Here is a 17,530-nt window from a genome sequence, read left to right on the forward strand (position 1 = left end):
TTCATCCTCTTTCCTATGGCATCCATGGTCTGATGGCTGCATGCTTCCACCATTCACACCCTTCCCTATGTTCTCATTTCTGACCCTTAGTCGACCCAGCCTCCTTCCACCTACTTGCCTCTTTCCTGTCAGTCACATCCTAGCCTAAATGCCATCTCCTCAGACAAGCCTTTCTGAGCACCTAAAACCAAGTAAGCCCCTAACTGGGCTTCCTAGGTGGCGCAATGGTAAAGCATCTGCCTGCCAGTGCGGGAGACTAGGGTTCGATCCCTGGGTCTGGAAGATCCCCTGGAGGAGGAAATGGCAACCCACTCCAGTATTCTTGCCTGAAAAATCCCACAGACAGAGGAGCCTGGTGGGCTACAGTTCGTGGGGTCACAAAGAGTTGGACATGACTGAGCGACTGAGCACTATAACCCCCTGATTACACTATCACAACACCTTATTTCCTCTCTAAACATTTTCTTATATTTTTTCTTATCAATTGTGTGTATCCTCCACTAAAATATAAGTTCAGTGAAACCATGGACCTTGTGTGTCTTGTACACTAATATGTTCCCAGTGCCTACGGGTCTCGATAAATATTGAGTGCATTTAGTCACTGGGACATTAGACTAAGTCTTATCTAAAGGCCTAATGTGCTAATGTCCTTTTAGTTTGAGCCAGTTTGAGTCAGGTTTTCTGCAACTATCAATATGAAACTTCCTAACTGGCACATCCTTTCTTTTCCCTTAAAGCTGTTTTTTTTTTGTTTTGTTTTGTTTTTTGATGAGAGGATAATTGCTTTAAAATGTCGTGTTGGCATGAAAAGATGCTCAACATCACTCATTATCAGAGAAATGCAAATCAAAACCACAACGAGGTACCATTACATGCCAGTTAGGATGGCTGCTATCGAAAAGTCTACAAGCAATAAATGCTGGAGAGGGTGTGGAGAAAAGGGAACCCTCTTACACTGTTGGTGGGAATGCAAACTAACACAGCCACTATGGAGAACAGTGTGGAGATTCCTTAAAAAACTGGAAATAGAACTGCCATATGACCCAGCAATCCCACTTCTGGGCATACACACTGAGGAAATCAGATCTGAAAGAGACACGTGCACCCCAATGTTCATCACAGCACTGTTTATAATAGCCAGGACATGGAAGCAACCTAGATGCCCATCAGCAGATGAATGGATAAGAAAGCTGTGGTACATATACACCATGGAATATTACTCAGCCATTAAAAAGAATTCATTTGAATCAGTTCTAATGAGATGGATGAAACTGGAGCCCATTATACAGAGTGAAGTAAGCCAGAAAAATAAAGACCAACACAGTATACTAACGCATATATATGGAATTTAAAAAGATGGTAATGATAACCCTATATGCAAAACAGAAAAATAGACACAGATGTACAGAACAGACTTTTAGACTCTGTGGGAGAAGGCGAGGGTGGGATGTTCTGAGAGAACAGCATTGAAACAAGTATACTATCAAGGGTGAAACAGATCACCAGCCCAAGTTGGATGCATGAGACAAGTGCTCGGGGCTGGTGCACTGGGAAGACCCAGAGGGATGGGATGGGGAGGGAGGTGGGAGGGGGGATCGGGATGGGGAACACATGTAAATCCATGGTTGATTCATGTCAATGTATGGCAGAAACCACTACAATATTGTAAAGTAATTAGCCTCCAACTAATAAAAATAAATGAAAAAATAAAATAAAATGTGTTGGTTTCTTCTGTACAGCGTGAATCAGTCAGAAGCATACATATGTCCCTTCCCTACTGAGCCTCCCTCCCCCTCACCTGTTTCACTCCTGTAGGTCATCACAGAGCACCAGACTGAGTTCCCTGTGTCTATACAGCAACTTCCCACTAGCTATCTAGTTTACACATGGCTTTATATATATTTCAATATTACTTCCTCAGTTTGTCCCACCCTCTCCTTCTCCACCATGTCCACAAGTCCATTCTCTACTTCTGTGTCTCTATTCCTGCCCTGCAAATAGGTTCATCAGTACCATTTTTCTAGATTCCATATATATGTGTTAATATATGATATTTGTTTTTCTCTTTGACTTAATTCACTATGTATATAACATGCTCTAGGTTCATCTACCTCAGTACAACTGACTCAAATTTGTTCCTTTTTATGGCTGAGTAATATTCCATTGTATATATGTACACTTCAGCTCTGTCTAAAGCATAGCATTATAACCATTTCACAGGGTGTTTTTATTCATGTTTATATCATAGCACCTTCCCTATCCTTAGGCTTCACCCTGTCATAGAGTAGATACTCAGTAAGTTCTCATGGAAGGAATCACTGAGCTGAATGATGGTACAGGGAAGGTTGTGTTCATAATGTTTATAACCCAGCAGGCTCTTACAGATAATCAGATTTCCTATTAAACAAGCAAAAAGTACTGCTCACACCACGCGGCCCCAGCGGCGGCGGCGGAGCAGCTCCTAGCCACCAGCCAGCGAGTGCTGAGCGAGCCGCCTGGAGGTTAGATTAAGGAGGATATTAGAGTGGACCACCGCTTTCAGTAAGACCATGTCGTCCATCTTGCCGTTCACTCCACCAGTTGTGAAGAGACTGTTGGGATGGAAGAAGTCAGCTGGTGGATCTGGAGGAGCGGGTAGAGGAGAGCAGAATGGACAGGAAGAAAAGTGGTGTGAGAAAGCAGTTCAAAGTTTGGTGAAGAAGCTGAAGAAAACAGGACGATTAGATGAGCTTGAGAAAGCCATCACCACTCAGAATTGTAATACTAAATGTGTTACCATACCAAGCACTTGCTCTGAAATTTGGGGACTGAGTACACCAAATACGATAGATCAGTGGGATACAACAGGCCTTTACAGCTTCTCTGAACAAATCAGGTCTCTAGATGGTCATCTTCAGGTGTCCCATCGAAAAGGACTGCCTCATGTAATATATTGCCGATTATGGCGCTGGCCTGATCTTCACAGTCATCATGAACTCAAAGCAATTGAAAACTGCGAACATGCTTTTAATCTTAAAGAGGATGAAGTATGTGTAAACCCTTACCACTACCAGAGTTGAGACACCAGTTTTGCCGCCGGTGTTGGTGCCCCGGCACACGGAGGTCTTAACAGAGCTGCCCCCTCTGAACGACTATACCCACTCCATTCCGGAAAACACTAACTTCCCAGCAGGAATCGAGCCGCAGAGTAATTATATCCCAGAAACGCCACCTCCTGGATATATCAGTGAAGATGGAGAAACAAGTGATCAACAGTTGAACCAAAGTATGGATACAGGATCTCCAGCAGAATTATCTCCTACTACTCCTTCCCCTGTTAATCATAGTTTGGACTTGCAGCCAGTTACTTACTCAGAGCCTGCATTTTGGTGTTCAATAGCATATTATGAATTAAACCAGAGGGTTGGAGAGACCTTCCATGCCTCACAGCCCTCACTCACCGTAGACGGTTTCACAGATCCATCAAATTCTGAGAGGTTCTGCCTAGGTTTACTCTCCAACGTAAACAGAAATGCTACGGTAGAAATGACAAGATATATAGGAAGAGGAGTGCGCTTATATTACATAGGTGGGGAAGTTTTTGCTGAGTGCATAAGTGATAGTGCAATCTTTGTGCAGAGCCCCAGCTGTAATCAGAGATATGGCTGGCACCCTGCAACCGTGTGTAAAATTCCCCCAGGCCGTAATCTGAAGATCTTCAACAACCAGGAATTTGCTGCTCTGCTGGCTCAGTCCGTTCATCAGGGTTTTGAAGCCGCGTATCAGCTAACTAGAATGTGCACCGTAAGAATGAGTTTTGTGAAAGGGTGGGGAGCAGAATACCGAAGGCAGACGGCAACAAGCACTCCTTGCTGGATTGAACTTCATCTGAATGGACCTCTGCAGTAGTTGGACAAAGTATTAACTCAGATGGGATCCCCTTCAGTACGTTGCTCAAGCATGTCATAAAGCTTCATCACCAATCAAGTCCCATCAAAAGACTTAATATACCAACTCTTCTGTCATAGTATTTGTGTGTGGTCCCTGTGGACTGTTTACTATCCAAAAATTCAAGAGAAAACAGCACTTGAGGTCTCATCAATTAAAGCACCTTGTGGAATTGGTTTCCTATGTTCGAATATTAGATGGGAAAATTAATGTCTAGAAATACTCTCCCGTAAAGGAGGAAGAGAAGATTTTAAAGACTTCCTGATGTCTTGTTGGGCATAAAACTGAGTGTCCCAAAGTTTATTAATAACAGTAGTAGTTATGTGTACAGGTAATGTATCATGATCCAGTATCACAGTATTGTGCTGTTTATATACATTTTTAGTTTGCATAAATTAGGTGTGTGTGTGCTGCTTCTTGATTTAGGCAAGCCTTTATAAAGTTACAGTACCTAATCTGTTATTCCCCCCCCCCCCCAAAAAAAAGTACTGCCCACAAAGCCAGAGCAAAATCGCTGTACAGTAGGCCCTCCAATAATGGTTTTGTCCATTTGTGTCACACCATTAATTATCAATAATCCCCAAATACTTTCCTGGCCAGAGAGAGAATCGAGCGTAAGATGAGGCATTGTTTAAAAAAAAAAAAGCATTAAGAGTGAATTCTGAATGAGCACAAGTTATGTAAATAATCTGAATAGCAATGATAAAAGAGATAATTGTTCACAGGTGTCATTTCCTGGGGGAGGGAGAAATCCACCATTTCTTGCAAGAGAAAATGCTAATAGTTATATTAAATTTATGAGCTTTAATTATCACTCTGCTGTTTTAATTACTATGGTAATTCCTGAAGTCATGTTCTTTTACTCCTTTCCCTCTCTTAAGTAAATTCATACACTTTTACTTTCTTTATGAATATGTGTATCTTGGCAGGGCTTTTACATTTATCTTCAATAATGATGATGTTGCCTCCCAAAATATGCAAATAATTAGCTTCTCAGTCTTTGTCTATGGCTCTTTTTTATCTCATATATATATATATATACACACACACACACTCAGCTAGCAACAGACACAAACATACCTCTTTTTGTGATGTAAATACGTAACTCAGAAAATACTAAGAAGTTAGTTTCCTTACAAGCTTTATGTCCATAAAGGTTTTTGTTTTCTTTTTTAAAGATTTTTTTTTAACAGCAATACAGCAGAATAGTTCACAAAATTATCAAGGGTTCTTCTGTCTGAGTCACATAACTTTGTTCTTCATATTCTTCTTGACATTCTAATTTTGATGACAATGATGATGGTGATAATATCCTGTAGCTTCCACCTACTGTACTCACCTTGTACAAAGTATTAGGCCTATTGCTTAAAATATTATCTCATTTAATCCATCCAATGACCCTATAGGTAGATTATTAAACCTCTATATACAAAAAAGGAAGCTGAAGCTAAGAGTATATGTAGCTTGTGCAAAGTCATATAGCCCCATTCTCTTCCTTCTCTCTGTGGGGCTTTAGTTATACTTACAGGAAAAGTGAAATGTTTTAACATATATATCTCATGCACTTTCCTTTTTCACTTTTTTTCTCCTTTATATTTTAGTCTGAATATTTTCTTCTAACCTATCATCTAGTTGATTAAGTCTCTCTTCAGCTGTATCTAATTTTTTATTTAACCCTTCACTGAATACTTTATTATTTCTCAATTCTAATATTTCCATTTTGTTCCTTTTTACAGTTTTCAGTTCACCTAAATTTTCCATCTTGTCATTTAATTTCTTGAATATAATAAGCATAGTTATTTTTGAAAGTTTAAATGGGTTTCCCAGGTGGTGCTAGTGGTAGAAAATCCACTTGCTAATGCAGGAGACATAATGAGCTGTGGGTTCAACCCCTGGGTTGGGAAGACCCCCTGGAGAAGATCATGGCAACCCACTCCAGTATTCTTGCCTGGAGAATCCCATAGACAGGAGCATGGTGGGCTACAGTCCATGGGGTTGCAGAGTCAGACACGACTGATGCGACGTGGCATAGCATATGCTTTAAACTCCAATGTCGGGCTTTCGTGGTGGTCCAGTGGTTAGGAATTCACCTGCCAATGCAGGGGACAGGGGTTTGGTCTCAGGTCTGGGAAAATCCCACATGCCCCAGGACAACTAAGCCTGTGTGAGACAACTACTGAAGCCCAAGCACCTAGAACCTGTGCTCCACAACAAGAGAAGCCACTGCAATGAGCAGCCCATGCACTGCAATGATCATCCACTGCAACTAGAGAGAAAAGCCTGTGCGCAGCAACGAAGACCCAGTGCAGCCAAAATAGATAAATGAATGAATGAATGAATGAATAAAAATACAAAGATGGTACTCTGGTCTGTTGCTGCCAGATACTCAGTATTGGCCAGACTCTAGTTTTCTTTTTAACCTGTCTGTGGTAGGCAGAATTCTAAGATGGCCCCTAAGATTCCTACCCCATGGTGATCACGCTGTCTATAATCCCTCCCCCAAGTACCGGTGGGCCCTGTAGTTATGATGAATGTCACTCCTCTGATTACATCACAGTCTATGGTAACGGTGAAGGAAATTTGTTGATGTAATTCAGGCCCCAAGTCAGTTGATTTTGAGTTAATTAAAAAAATGGAGATTATTCCAAGGGGGTGGGAGTGGGTGGGTTGTGGAGTCTGACTTACTCAAGTAAAAGGCCTTAAAAGAATCTTTCCTGAAGAGAGATGCATTCCTGCTGGTCTTGAAGAGGCAAAAAGCCATGTTATGAAATGCTTATGGAGAGGCATGGGCTCCAGGAGCTAATAGGCTCAGTCCTACAATCACAAGTAACTGAATTCTGCCACCAATTTTACGATCACCCTGCACTCCAGATGAGCAAGCCGCCTGGCTGACACCTTGACTGAAGTCTTGTGAGACCCAGCTCAGCTATGCTTGGACTCCTGCCCCATGGAAACTTTGAGATAACAAATGTATATTGTTTTAAGCTGGAAAGTTTGTGGTAATTTGTTATGTAGCATTAGAAAACAAATACACTATTCATGCTGAATTCTAGTGAACTAACTGAAAAAGTTTCCTAGAAGAAATGTGGAAGGTTTCCTTATTTTTCTATGGCCCACATTAAATTTGGAATCATCCTGTCTTTAAAAGTTGGAATTCAGCTGTGTATCCTTCTTGCCCAGGAGTCCTTTACAATCTTTGGACCTCTTTCCAGATTCTTCTATGGTTCTTATCTATTCCAGTTTTCATTTTCTTCTTGGGGTTTATTTTGACAATTTCTGTTTTGTTAGGAAATCACCCAATTCTGGTAGGGTTTCGATTTATTTCTTGCTACAAAATTGTATACATCATTTCACATATATTTTTTGTCGCTTCTGATGCTGTGATTGTCTTCTTTATCTCTTTTTCTTAATCAGGTTTACCAGGTGTTGTTTTCACTAGTCTTTTAAAAAAATATCCAGCATTTTGGGGGTGGGCAATTTGTTTATTCTATTGCTTTCCTATATAATTGATTTCAGTTCTTACCTTTTAAATTTTTTATCTTCCTAGTTTCCTGGTTAAATTTGTTAGTTTTTTAATAACATCACTTTGATAAGTTAATGTTTTTAAATTTAATTTTTATTTCTGGCTGTGCTGGGTCTTTGTTGCTTTTGTGTGGGCGTTCTCTAACTGTGGCAAGTGGGGGCCTCTCTTCATTGCGGTGCTCGGGGTTCTCCTTGTGGTGGCATCTCTTATTGTGGAGCAATTTGGATATAAACCCTGTATATATAATCTCTCCTGTAAATATTTCAGTATATATTCTAAAAGATAAGGATCTAAAAAATAACAATGTCCATATCATACCTAAAATGTATAATTCTTTAATGTCATCATCATTGTTCAAAAGGGTCTACTCTAGCAGAGCTGGGGGACAAGGACAGAGCCAGGTTCAAGCTGCCATCCTCCCAGAGTCCTCCCTGATGTAAGGGCATGGCTTTCCAACTGACTATGAATTCACAGTAAGGAAAACGTTTGACATTGCATTCCAGTGCACAGATATTGACATGTGTAACTGAAACAATCATTTCACAAAATACTTAGAGTTACCATACTGGCTGTCTGCTCTCTCCCTTCCCTTTTCCTCTCTCTCTCTTTCTCTCAACTACTAAATGTTGGCTGCAACCTACTAAGCTGATTTCACATTACACTATAGCTCTGTTATCTGCGCTTCAAAGAGCAATGCTGTAAAGCAAACAGCTAAGTATTAAATTAACTGAAAAGGGGTAACTCCTTGGCAGCACAATGGTTAAAACTCTGTGATTCTATGGCAGGTGGCATGGGATTGATCCCTAATCATGAAATTAACATCCCACATGCTTCGTGGTGTGGCCAAATAAAAATAATAAAATAGTTTAAAAATTACCTGAAAGGGTTTGGGATGAGTTTCAGATACCTCTTCTGAAAGGAGGCGCAGAGAACTAGCATTTTATCTGCTCTGTGCCTGGTGTCCCTGTCAAACCACTACATGTTTATTCACACCTGAATCTCTCGCTTATCTGTACTGCTTGCAATTCTTATTTTGCTAGACCGTTAAAGCAACCTGTACTTAACTGTAAGTACACTGAAACTGTATATGTATAAAGAGTCAGTACGAAATATCTGAGATCCCACTGCCATTTTCTTGTTAGGAAGTATACTTGTCTCCCTGACCATTTTTGCTTGGGATCTCAATATCTGCTTTGAACAATAGTCAAGCACATTTGTTATCTATACACTTAGCAAAAATGTGAACCACTGCTCATTTTCCTGAGTTACTAAAGACTGATAATTTGATCAAGAAGTAGAAACAATTCCAAAGGTCAAAACAATAGCATTTATCTCCTTGAAGATAAATTCTGCTGATAGCAGCCTTCTTTTTAGAAACCGTAACTATAACCTTGAGGTTCAAGTGAAGCAAATAAGCATCTAGCAAACCAAATTTTGTGAAAAAATGAACCCCTTCAACATTAGCAAGCACAATTAAGACCTTGCCACATCCATCTTTAGTGATGATACTCTATTTAGCACATATTTAATACACTTCAGTAAGCCAGTTCCTAGGTTTTTGACCTTCAAAGAACTGAGAGACACTCATTTTGTGTAACTTAAAAAAGCTTTATTCAGTAGATAATCTTCATACAGTTCAGTACAACAAATTATAAAAGCTCTTTGTAAGATTTTACCCATAGGATATTAAGTACAGAAAATGAATCGCCACAAGACAGTAAGTCACTCTCTCATTTTCAAAGCTTCTTCCCATGAACAAACAAGCACTCTCTTTTATGCCAAAAGGTTGTTGTATATAAAGCATTTGGGAGCATACTGGCCAAGTTATATAATCTGAGAACATTTTTTCTTCCTATTAATTCCAAGGTTTAAATGAAAATTTAAAAATGGAATATTTCTGTGTTACTTTAGGTAAGTTTTGGCCAAATATGAGCTAAAATTGTTACAAGGTCCATGTGGAATCAGAATAAACATTTTTAGTTACTTTTAAAGATGCAGGCCAGATGAAACATTGGTCTGCAGTATCTACATATGCCCTTGCCATCACCAGCACCAACCTAACACATACAAAGACACAAACACTCACATAAATACATTTATCTAGTTGATCTCAGTGAGGTCAAGAAAATCACCTTTAAGTAGACAACAAATGACCTAGATAACACCTAATTACGGTCCTGGCTAATATATCTGAAATGAATTCCTACTTCTAAGTCTGTAATAAAGTGACTGGAACCTTTCAACTCTAGCAGATCAGTCACTGTGATCAGCATCAGCAGCTAGTCATTTAATGAAGTTAAGTGGGTCAAAGCGGGGAATCCTAACTTCAAATGTGTAATTTGTACATCCATTTGCTCATCTTTTGATGTAAAGCTGAAACCTTTCCTTTGCATAAGGGTCCAATGACTGTGGTTTTATTCTTGAATAAATCATACCAATAACATCCTCTGGGTACATTTTAATATCTTCTGATCAGTCTAGATTTTTTTGAAAGGTGAAATGAGGACTAAAATAAATAAACCTGTGAAGCAATCTAAGCTCATAAATTTTCTTGAATTTTAAGTTCTCCCAGTATTTTATAATTTTCCCAAACACAATTCATTTAAAAGCAGTTTTTACTAGTGGCAGCATTTATCAAATATGACCAAAGCATTCTAGCTAATTTTCACAGAAATAATCCTTTTGTTTTAGATCGAAATGTCCTGGGTTTATGTTGAATCGTGTCTTTACAACAGGAAGTACAGCATGCACGGACAAGCAGAGATCCCCAACGAGGGCGCTGAGGCCTGTGAGAACAGGGCAGCGGGGAGCAGTCCCCACTGGTGCTGGGCGGCAGTCAGCTTACATGACGACGGAAATATCAAGGGATCTGGTGAGTTGTGTACGTAAAGGATAATTAAGAGCACTTACTGTACTTAAGAGTTTCTTTTGAATGCTAACTCTGAAGCAAAATCAAGTGGTACTTCTATGCATAAAACACAGCCATAATTTGAGGTCATTATCAAATATTAGCACAGCCACTGAGATCCGTGTGGAAGGGACCTTGGGCTACAGGTCACTTGCTTTGGCTCGGCAGAGAGCCAGGAGTCAGCCGCTTTTCTTCTCTTTCCTCCTGTGTACTCCAAGGAGAAGGTCATAAAAGAGAAAACTGAGGCGCACTAAAAAGATTTAACATTATTCATTGAGAGATTTGGTCATCAGGAAATAAAAATGCCAACTATACATGGTCACAGTGTTTTGGAAAGAGTGTATGTATGGATTCTGTCTTGCAAGATTTTTTTGGCACTTTATATTTTTCACTAAAGACTGAACACGAAGTGTTTTGGCAACAGATGGCACCTAAACCATGAAAAAAAGATTACTGTGTGCCATCAATGCAGTGATGATAAGCATAAAAATTTAAGTACACGTTCCTAGTATATTGAAACTCCAAATACCCAAATGCGTAGATTATAATAATACATATAGAAATATTTAAAATAAATCAAAATATTTCTGAGAAGGTAATAGGGGGTTTTAAAAACGTAACTAGATAGTCTAACATACTGTACCTTACATGTGCTTGGTCTCAATTAGAGTAAGGCACTCATTGAAGAATGGACTGACTCATGCTGTCAGCTACAACGGCATGCATCATTATAGAATTAAAGTTTTAGTACTGATTAAAATGTTTCATTATTGTATTATCCTAAACTGCAGTGGTCTCCAACCCTATTAAGGGATACAAGATGTAATTCAGGAGTTTCAGTTGCATAATTTAATAACCCAGCTACTGTCAATTTTTTATTTAAATAAGTTGTGATAAAAGCCAAGTGTCCTTGAATCCAACATGACAGTGTAAAATTTCTTTCTGAATATTGCTTAATAAGTAGTAGCTGAATATAAAATCACTTGGACATATGATATATCCATCTTCATGCCGACAGTGATTTACTTTAATACAACTGTGAGGAGAAACATTTAAATCATTTCCAACTGGCATGAGAGATGAAAGTTAATTTCATTAGCCATCTTGATTTAGCTGAAAACACAATATGCTTTTATCAGCAACTTTTACATGTCCCTATCATTAGAAATTAATTATAAAAGAAATTATCAAAAGACTTTTGAGCAGGTACAAGGTACACATAATCCTCTTCATTGTTGTTTACAAGTAAGCATGACTTAGAGGCACTTGGTTACCTTTGAGTAAGAAAAAGAACAACCTGTCAAGGGCCCTCACAGTAAGATTGGAGACCACAAATCAAACCTAGTATGAAAATGCTTTCTGCCAAAAATATCATAGTTGTAAGTTAGTTAAGATACAACATTTAAAAAATAGTAAGACTTTGCAAGGTTCTAGGCTGTAAAAAATACAAAGGCTAAAAACAAAGAGTTTACAAAATCTTGCAAACCCAGTAAATTTGAATGAGTAAGAAATAAAGAAAAATTTTCTTACTTACAGGATAGGTTAAATAGTATCAACAAGTTTTAAAATAATGACACTAAACAGTAACAAATTTGATTCAGCTACATAACATTGCTGCTGCTTTTTTTTTTTTTTTTTCATTGCTGCTGCTTTTTAAGGACTTACAATATGGAATTTGTAACCCTTTTCTGTGTCCAGCATTAAAACATGCATGCACATGCTCATGTACACACAAACACACACAGACACATACTGCTGAAGTGCTACCCATTACATTTCAGACGGAGCACAACAAAAAATTTAGATATATACGAAGACCTAACATGATCTTTCTTTAAATAGTAAAAGCATGACAAATGGAAAACATTATAAAATTTTTAGGTGAAAAAGGACAATAAACAGCTTTTTAAAAAGTCACCAGTTGGTCTTCACTGGTGAAATAATATTAAAGAACTTAATTATGCATTTCCTCAGTTCAATTCAACTATAGCTGCTGTAAGTCAATTAAAAATTAGAAGTATTTCAAATCCTGAACAAGTTCTGGATTTACAACAGGATATGCAACTGTTCCGGGCTCCCTATGTGGCGCTAGTGGTAAGGAACCCACCTGCCGATGCAGGAGACGTAAGAGATGTGGGTTTAATCACTGGGTTGGGAAGATCCCCTGGAGGAGGAAATGGCAACCCACTTCAGTATTCTTGCCTGGAGAGTCCCATGGACAGAGGAGCCTGGCGGGCTACAGTCCATGTGGTCACAGAGAGTCAGACACAACTGAAGTGATTTAGCATGCACACACGCATGCAACTGTTCAAGCTACCTACAGAACACTTACTGTTCTCCCCAACAACAAACTTCTAGATCACTTTTAGAAAGTGGAAGCATTTAGGCTAAAGAACATTCATGAAACAGGACAAAGACTGAAGCTTGTATAAGATACTTTCAAAGATGGTAATGCTTGTGTAAACATTTGTAGACTTAATCATATCACAGCTTTAAGGTTCGGGCTACCTAATTACATATGAAACATCATCTGAGTTTCATTATGATGGAGTTTCACGTATCAAAAATAGAGACTGAACAGAAAGCTCTGTTACTTGTTTCTAGATAGCTTGTAAACGTGGAATGTTTTGTTCTGGAACACTCTAGTGAAGTATGCTGTGTAGGTGGGCAGGTTTTTTTTAATCTCTTCACAGAAGCGAGGGTGGCCTGCAAGTTTCAAATCAGGATCGTTCTCTCCTGGGCCGTCCATCATCTACAGCCAAAACAAAACCAAATACAATTTGGAAAAGAAAAATCATATTTACAAGACAAACATAAGTAGGAATAGGGACTGAGTTTCTTTAAGAATGATATGCTAGTGAACTTAAATTGAATGACATCAATGTGACCTGCTGCTTGGAGATCATCTGGTTTACCCTTTTCCCCTTTGGAAGTGTGACCCAGGACTGAAGAGGAGAGTTCTGTGTCAAACAGTGTTCGCCTTTATTAATGGTAAAGCTAGAACTAGAACTTGCATCTCCTTGTCCTGACGAACACACTACACTGTTCCTCTCACAAAAATCAAATACAAGAGAAGAATTTCTATGACTAGAGAAAGCTTTTCAACTCATTAGATGGCCTAGTTAGAAAAAGTTATAAAAGTTACCCACGAAGCAAAATTTAAATGCAGCTATTTGGTCCGTACCTTCTCTGAATTCAAGATAGTTACAGACAGTTATTTTCCTTGGGCAAAAATCAAATATTCTTTTTTCTTCCCTCAGCTTTATTGAAGCATAACTGACAAATAAAATTATATATATTTCAGGGATATAATTGATGATTTGTTATACATAAACATGGTGAAATTATGACCACAATCAAGTGGATCAGTACATCTGTGTTGGTCACAGGATATAAGCTTGCCTTTATGAGTAAGTTCTGGTGACCTAAATGTACAGCATGGTCACTAGTGTTAAAACCATACTCTACACTTGAAATTTGCTAAGAAAGTAGATTGTTAAGTGTTCACAATCTCAAATTCTGTAGTTAAGTTTTTTCTTTTCAGATTTAGGCTAGATTTATCATTCCCCCCGCCCACCAATTTTAGAAATATCTATTAGCTTTTAATTCAGCACCAATAATTACAGCAAACGCCACTTCTGTAGGGTGAAAATCTTCTGTTTGCCCTATCTGAGATCTGGCATAGCTCCAAAAATATCTCCTCTCAGAAGGGAGAAAAGAGGAGTAGCTTGTTTTCCTGCTCTGGAGTGTAAGCTTCGCTGTAGAAAGCCACCTCTGTGGAAGTGTGTCAGAGGACGAAAGGGGACACCCAACAGGAGAGCAGGGAGAGAAGTGAGATTCTATCACGGGCGGGGGGGAGGGTGCAGGGTGGCAGCAGTGTGGGGATGGGGCACCGCAGTCATTTTCAATGAGCCAAAATGATGGTTTGGAGCAGCGGTTTTAAAAGGTTGAGGTTTTCTTTTTTCATTTCTGAAGCAAAATCGTAAAAAAAAAAAAAAAAAATTCTACGCAGAGCATGACACAGACCAGCTGCAGACAGAGTTGCTCTATTTGGTGTGAGGCTGGGGACTAGAGCCCCGCTCCCATATCTCCCGCTGCCCAGCTCCCGTGGCAAGTATCTAACATGCCAAGGTAGGAATTCTGCAGAACACAGCAGACAGACACTTGATCTATCATGTAATTCTGCAGACACTCAGTCTAAAGGCTGCTCCGTTCCTCAGGACTCACCCTGGACCCTCTCCCCCCCAGGAGATGCCCCGTGTGCGCTGGCTGGCATGCTTACGTGTCCGTTGGCGACGTCCAGCAGGTCCCGCAGCCGGCAGCCCCGGCGGTGCCTGCGCTCGTAGCAGATGCTGTCTTCCAGGATCACGTAGTCAGTGCCAAAGGACCTCAGCAGGGCATGCACTTCCTCTGGGGCCCTCTTTGCATATATCTGATACACCTTCAAAAGGAGATAAAAAATGGAATAGGGCAAAGTACCACTTAACCGCTGGGCAAGTTAGTCAAGGACTATCTACTGATGTAACTTCCCCCAAGAGCGAGTCTAATCGCAGCCACCCAGCTCCCTCACCTCTTCCCGTGCGAGTCATCTCATTCACCTACTGTCCTGGGGTGTGTGGGACATTTCAGAGAAAGAATATTGTTGGCAAGGGGGAGAGTGAGTCATGCTGAATATATCTGGATTTAGACACCAAAGAGATCTGGATTGAGAATGTATTACCTTGAGTTATGAATATATTCATTAGTAGATGCTGATTCTAAGAATGCTTCACCAAGGTAAAGAATGAGGTGAAGTGAAAGTTGCTCAGTCCTGTCTGACTCTTTGCGACCCCGTGGACTATAGCCCGCCAGGCTCCTCTGTCCATGGAATTCTCCAGGCGAGAATACTGGAGTGGGTTGCCATTCCCTTCTCCAAGGTAAATGTGATTTAGTAAATAAGACACAACATCTCCCTTTGAAAAGGGGGCTTTCAGACTAAGAGGACTGGAGGGGACTTTGGAGGCACAGACACGTGTAAGGAGCCCCAGCTTCTGATGATGGCAGTTGGAGAACAGGACCCTCACGGGGTCCCTGGGCCCGGGCAGGGGTAGCACCCATCTTCTGCTGCCCTGCTGCACTCAGCCTGACCGGCAAACCCTACACACACACTCTCTCTCTCTCTGGGAGGGAGAGCAACTCTCCTGGGGCGAAAGCAACGTGCGGTGCCCAGGGGCCCTTCAGTAGGGGGTGGCAGCCCAGTCCCCGCCAGCTTCACACGCCTGAAGTCCTGTTTCCCAGGACTTGGCAGGTGGGGCGGGGGGAGGCTGGGTGGGGTGCATGGGAGGGGGTGGCAATGAAGAGAGGTGCTATTTCCTGTGCCGTCCACTGATTTCTCATTTGTCTCTGACTTAAGAGACTGGGTTCTGACAACTACGGTCAGCATGTCTGGACGGACACTGAAATGGTAGAGGGTGTCTGTCTGTACTGCTAACACCGTGAGGTTAATCCTACCTACACAGCACAGCCTCAGAGTAAGGCATTTCAGGGATTTGAAGGTCATGACTGAGGAGGGGCACTGGGACCTTCAGGACATCAATTTTTAGGGCATAAAATGGCGCCGAGGCAGGGACTGGATCTTGGAGAGGATGAAATATAGCACTCCCGTCTCTCGAGTCAAAGCGGTGGCCACCTCCTGGCTGAACTTTGGAGTCTGGTGAGCCAGGTACCTCCCCCTCTTTCTCGAGCTAACTTGGGGCTATCTGGAACATTTGGGCCCATTGGAAAATTCCCATTTTAGCTGGAATCAGACAGTTCTTTTTAAAATGGAGGAGTTAGTAAAAATCATTTGCTTTTAGGCTAGTTATTAATAAATCTCATCCCCTCAAACAGACTTTTTAACACACTTTCAGCCACCAAGATTAAGAAGTGACTGACAAGAAACACTAAAAAGTCTGGAACGCCTGCTGGTAAGGACTAAGACAGGTACCCTTCTGTAGCACTGACTAGAATGTAAAGTTGGTGAAATTTATACAGACTTAGTAATTCTATCTCAATACAAATGCCCATACCCTGTGACCCAGCAACTTCACTTCTAAGAATCTGATGTACACTTTGTACCTGTGCAGAGTGAGCCCTATACAAGTATGTTATTTGAAACACTGTTCAAGGAATTGCAGAAGACAGGCAACAACCTAAATGGTTAAATAAAATTTGCTATTTCCACATAAAGAAATATGAGGCAGCTTTAAAAATGACAAGGAAGCTGTTGATAAACCAATATGGAACAATCTCCAAAATATATCATTGCCCAAAAAAGGAAGATGTAGTAGCTTAGTTCTTTTGTTTAAAAAAAAAAAGGAGGGAAAAGAATATGAATTTACGTGTGTATATAGATATACACACATCTGTACATACATAAAATTCCTGGTAATGTTATTTCCCTCCTGGGAGAGGAACTGCTAGTTGGAAGACAGGGTTGGGATGGAGACTTTTCACTATGTTCTCTTTTGCATGTTCTGAACTTCTTAACTATGTGTTGCCCCCCCCCCCCCCCACACGAAATTGCCCATGAACACCATGACCAGCACGGCTCTCCCGCTTTCCCTCCTCGCTCCAGTTCCAACCTCCGAGGGCTCCATCCTCAAACACTCTGTCCTGAACATCGCAGGGTGCACTTCTCCTCAGGTACTCTTCTAACCCGAGAGGAACATACGGCCCAAACGGCACGCCCTTGAATGGATGGGGTCAAGGTCTAGGTTCCGGAGACGTGAGTCCTGCCAGGTGTTTCAGTTGTGCCTTCCCCTCAGGACCCACAAGACAAGCAGCCGGGGCCCCGGCTTCACCAAACACAAGCCAGCCCGCGGCTGCCCCGCGAGGAGCCGGGTGGGGCCCTCACCGCTTTGGTCCGCTCTCTGAGGCTGTTGTCTTCGTAGTGCGGGTGGTTGGTTAAGGTCCGGCCCGTGCACAGCTTGACTCCCGCCAGCAGCTGCATGCTTCCAGCAAACACAGCCTTCCCTGGAGTGTTAGTGCTAAAAGATTTTAAGAGTCTGAATTAACCTCACTGCTATGACCTCCACGAAGACAGTGCCCACACACTCAGGATGACCCGGCTGTGTTAAGAAAGGCTATGTATGAGTTGGGAAAAACAAGAGACTGCTGTGATTCTGATCTGCGCTCAAGCTGTTCTATGAAAT

General features: G+C 40.9%; 1 protein-coding gene and 1 pseudogene across 2 annotated transcripts in view; one reads left to right on the top strand and one right to left on the bottom strand.

Moving 5' to 3' along the window:
- The first annotated feature begins 2,525 nt into the window (after positions 1–2,525).
- On the top strand, positions 2,526–4,099 carry LOC110124589 (mothers against decapentaplegic homolog 2 pseudogene; annotated as a pseudogene).
- Positions 4,100–9,037: 4,938 nt separating this feature from the next.
- DPY19L3 (dpy-19 like C-mannosyltransferase 3) overlaps positions 9,038–17,530 on the bottom strand; it is a 74,947-nt gene continuing 66,454 nt past the window's right edge. For both annotated transcript variants that reach the window (XM_020873186.2, XM_020873185.2), the window contains exons 17-19: positions 17,233–17,365; positions 14,641–14,799; positions 9,038–13,110 (exon numbers count right to left, since the gene is read on the bottom strand). In XM_020873186.2, coding sequence (XP_020728845.2) covers positions 12,949–13,110; positions 14,641–14,799; positions 17,233–17,365 — 454 coding nt within the window. In that variant the 3' untranslated portion in view covers positions 9,038–12,948. The remainder of the gene's footprint in view (positions 13,111–14,640; positions 14,800–17,232; positions 17,366–17,530) is intronic.

This window comes from Odocoileus virginianus, chromosome 20 (genome assembly GCF_023699985.2).
Source record: "Odocoileus virginianus isolate 20LAN1187 ecotype Illinois chromosome 20, Ovbor_1.2, whole genome shotgun sequence".
Taxonomy (NCBI): Eukaryota; Metazoa; Chordata; class Mammalia; order Artiodactyla; family Cervidae; genus Odocoileus; species Odocoileus virginianus.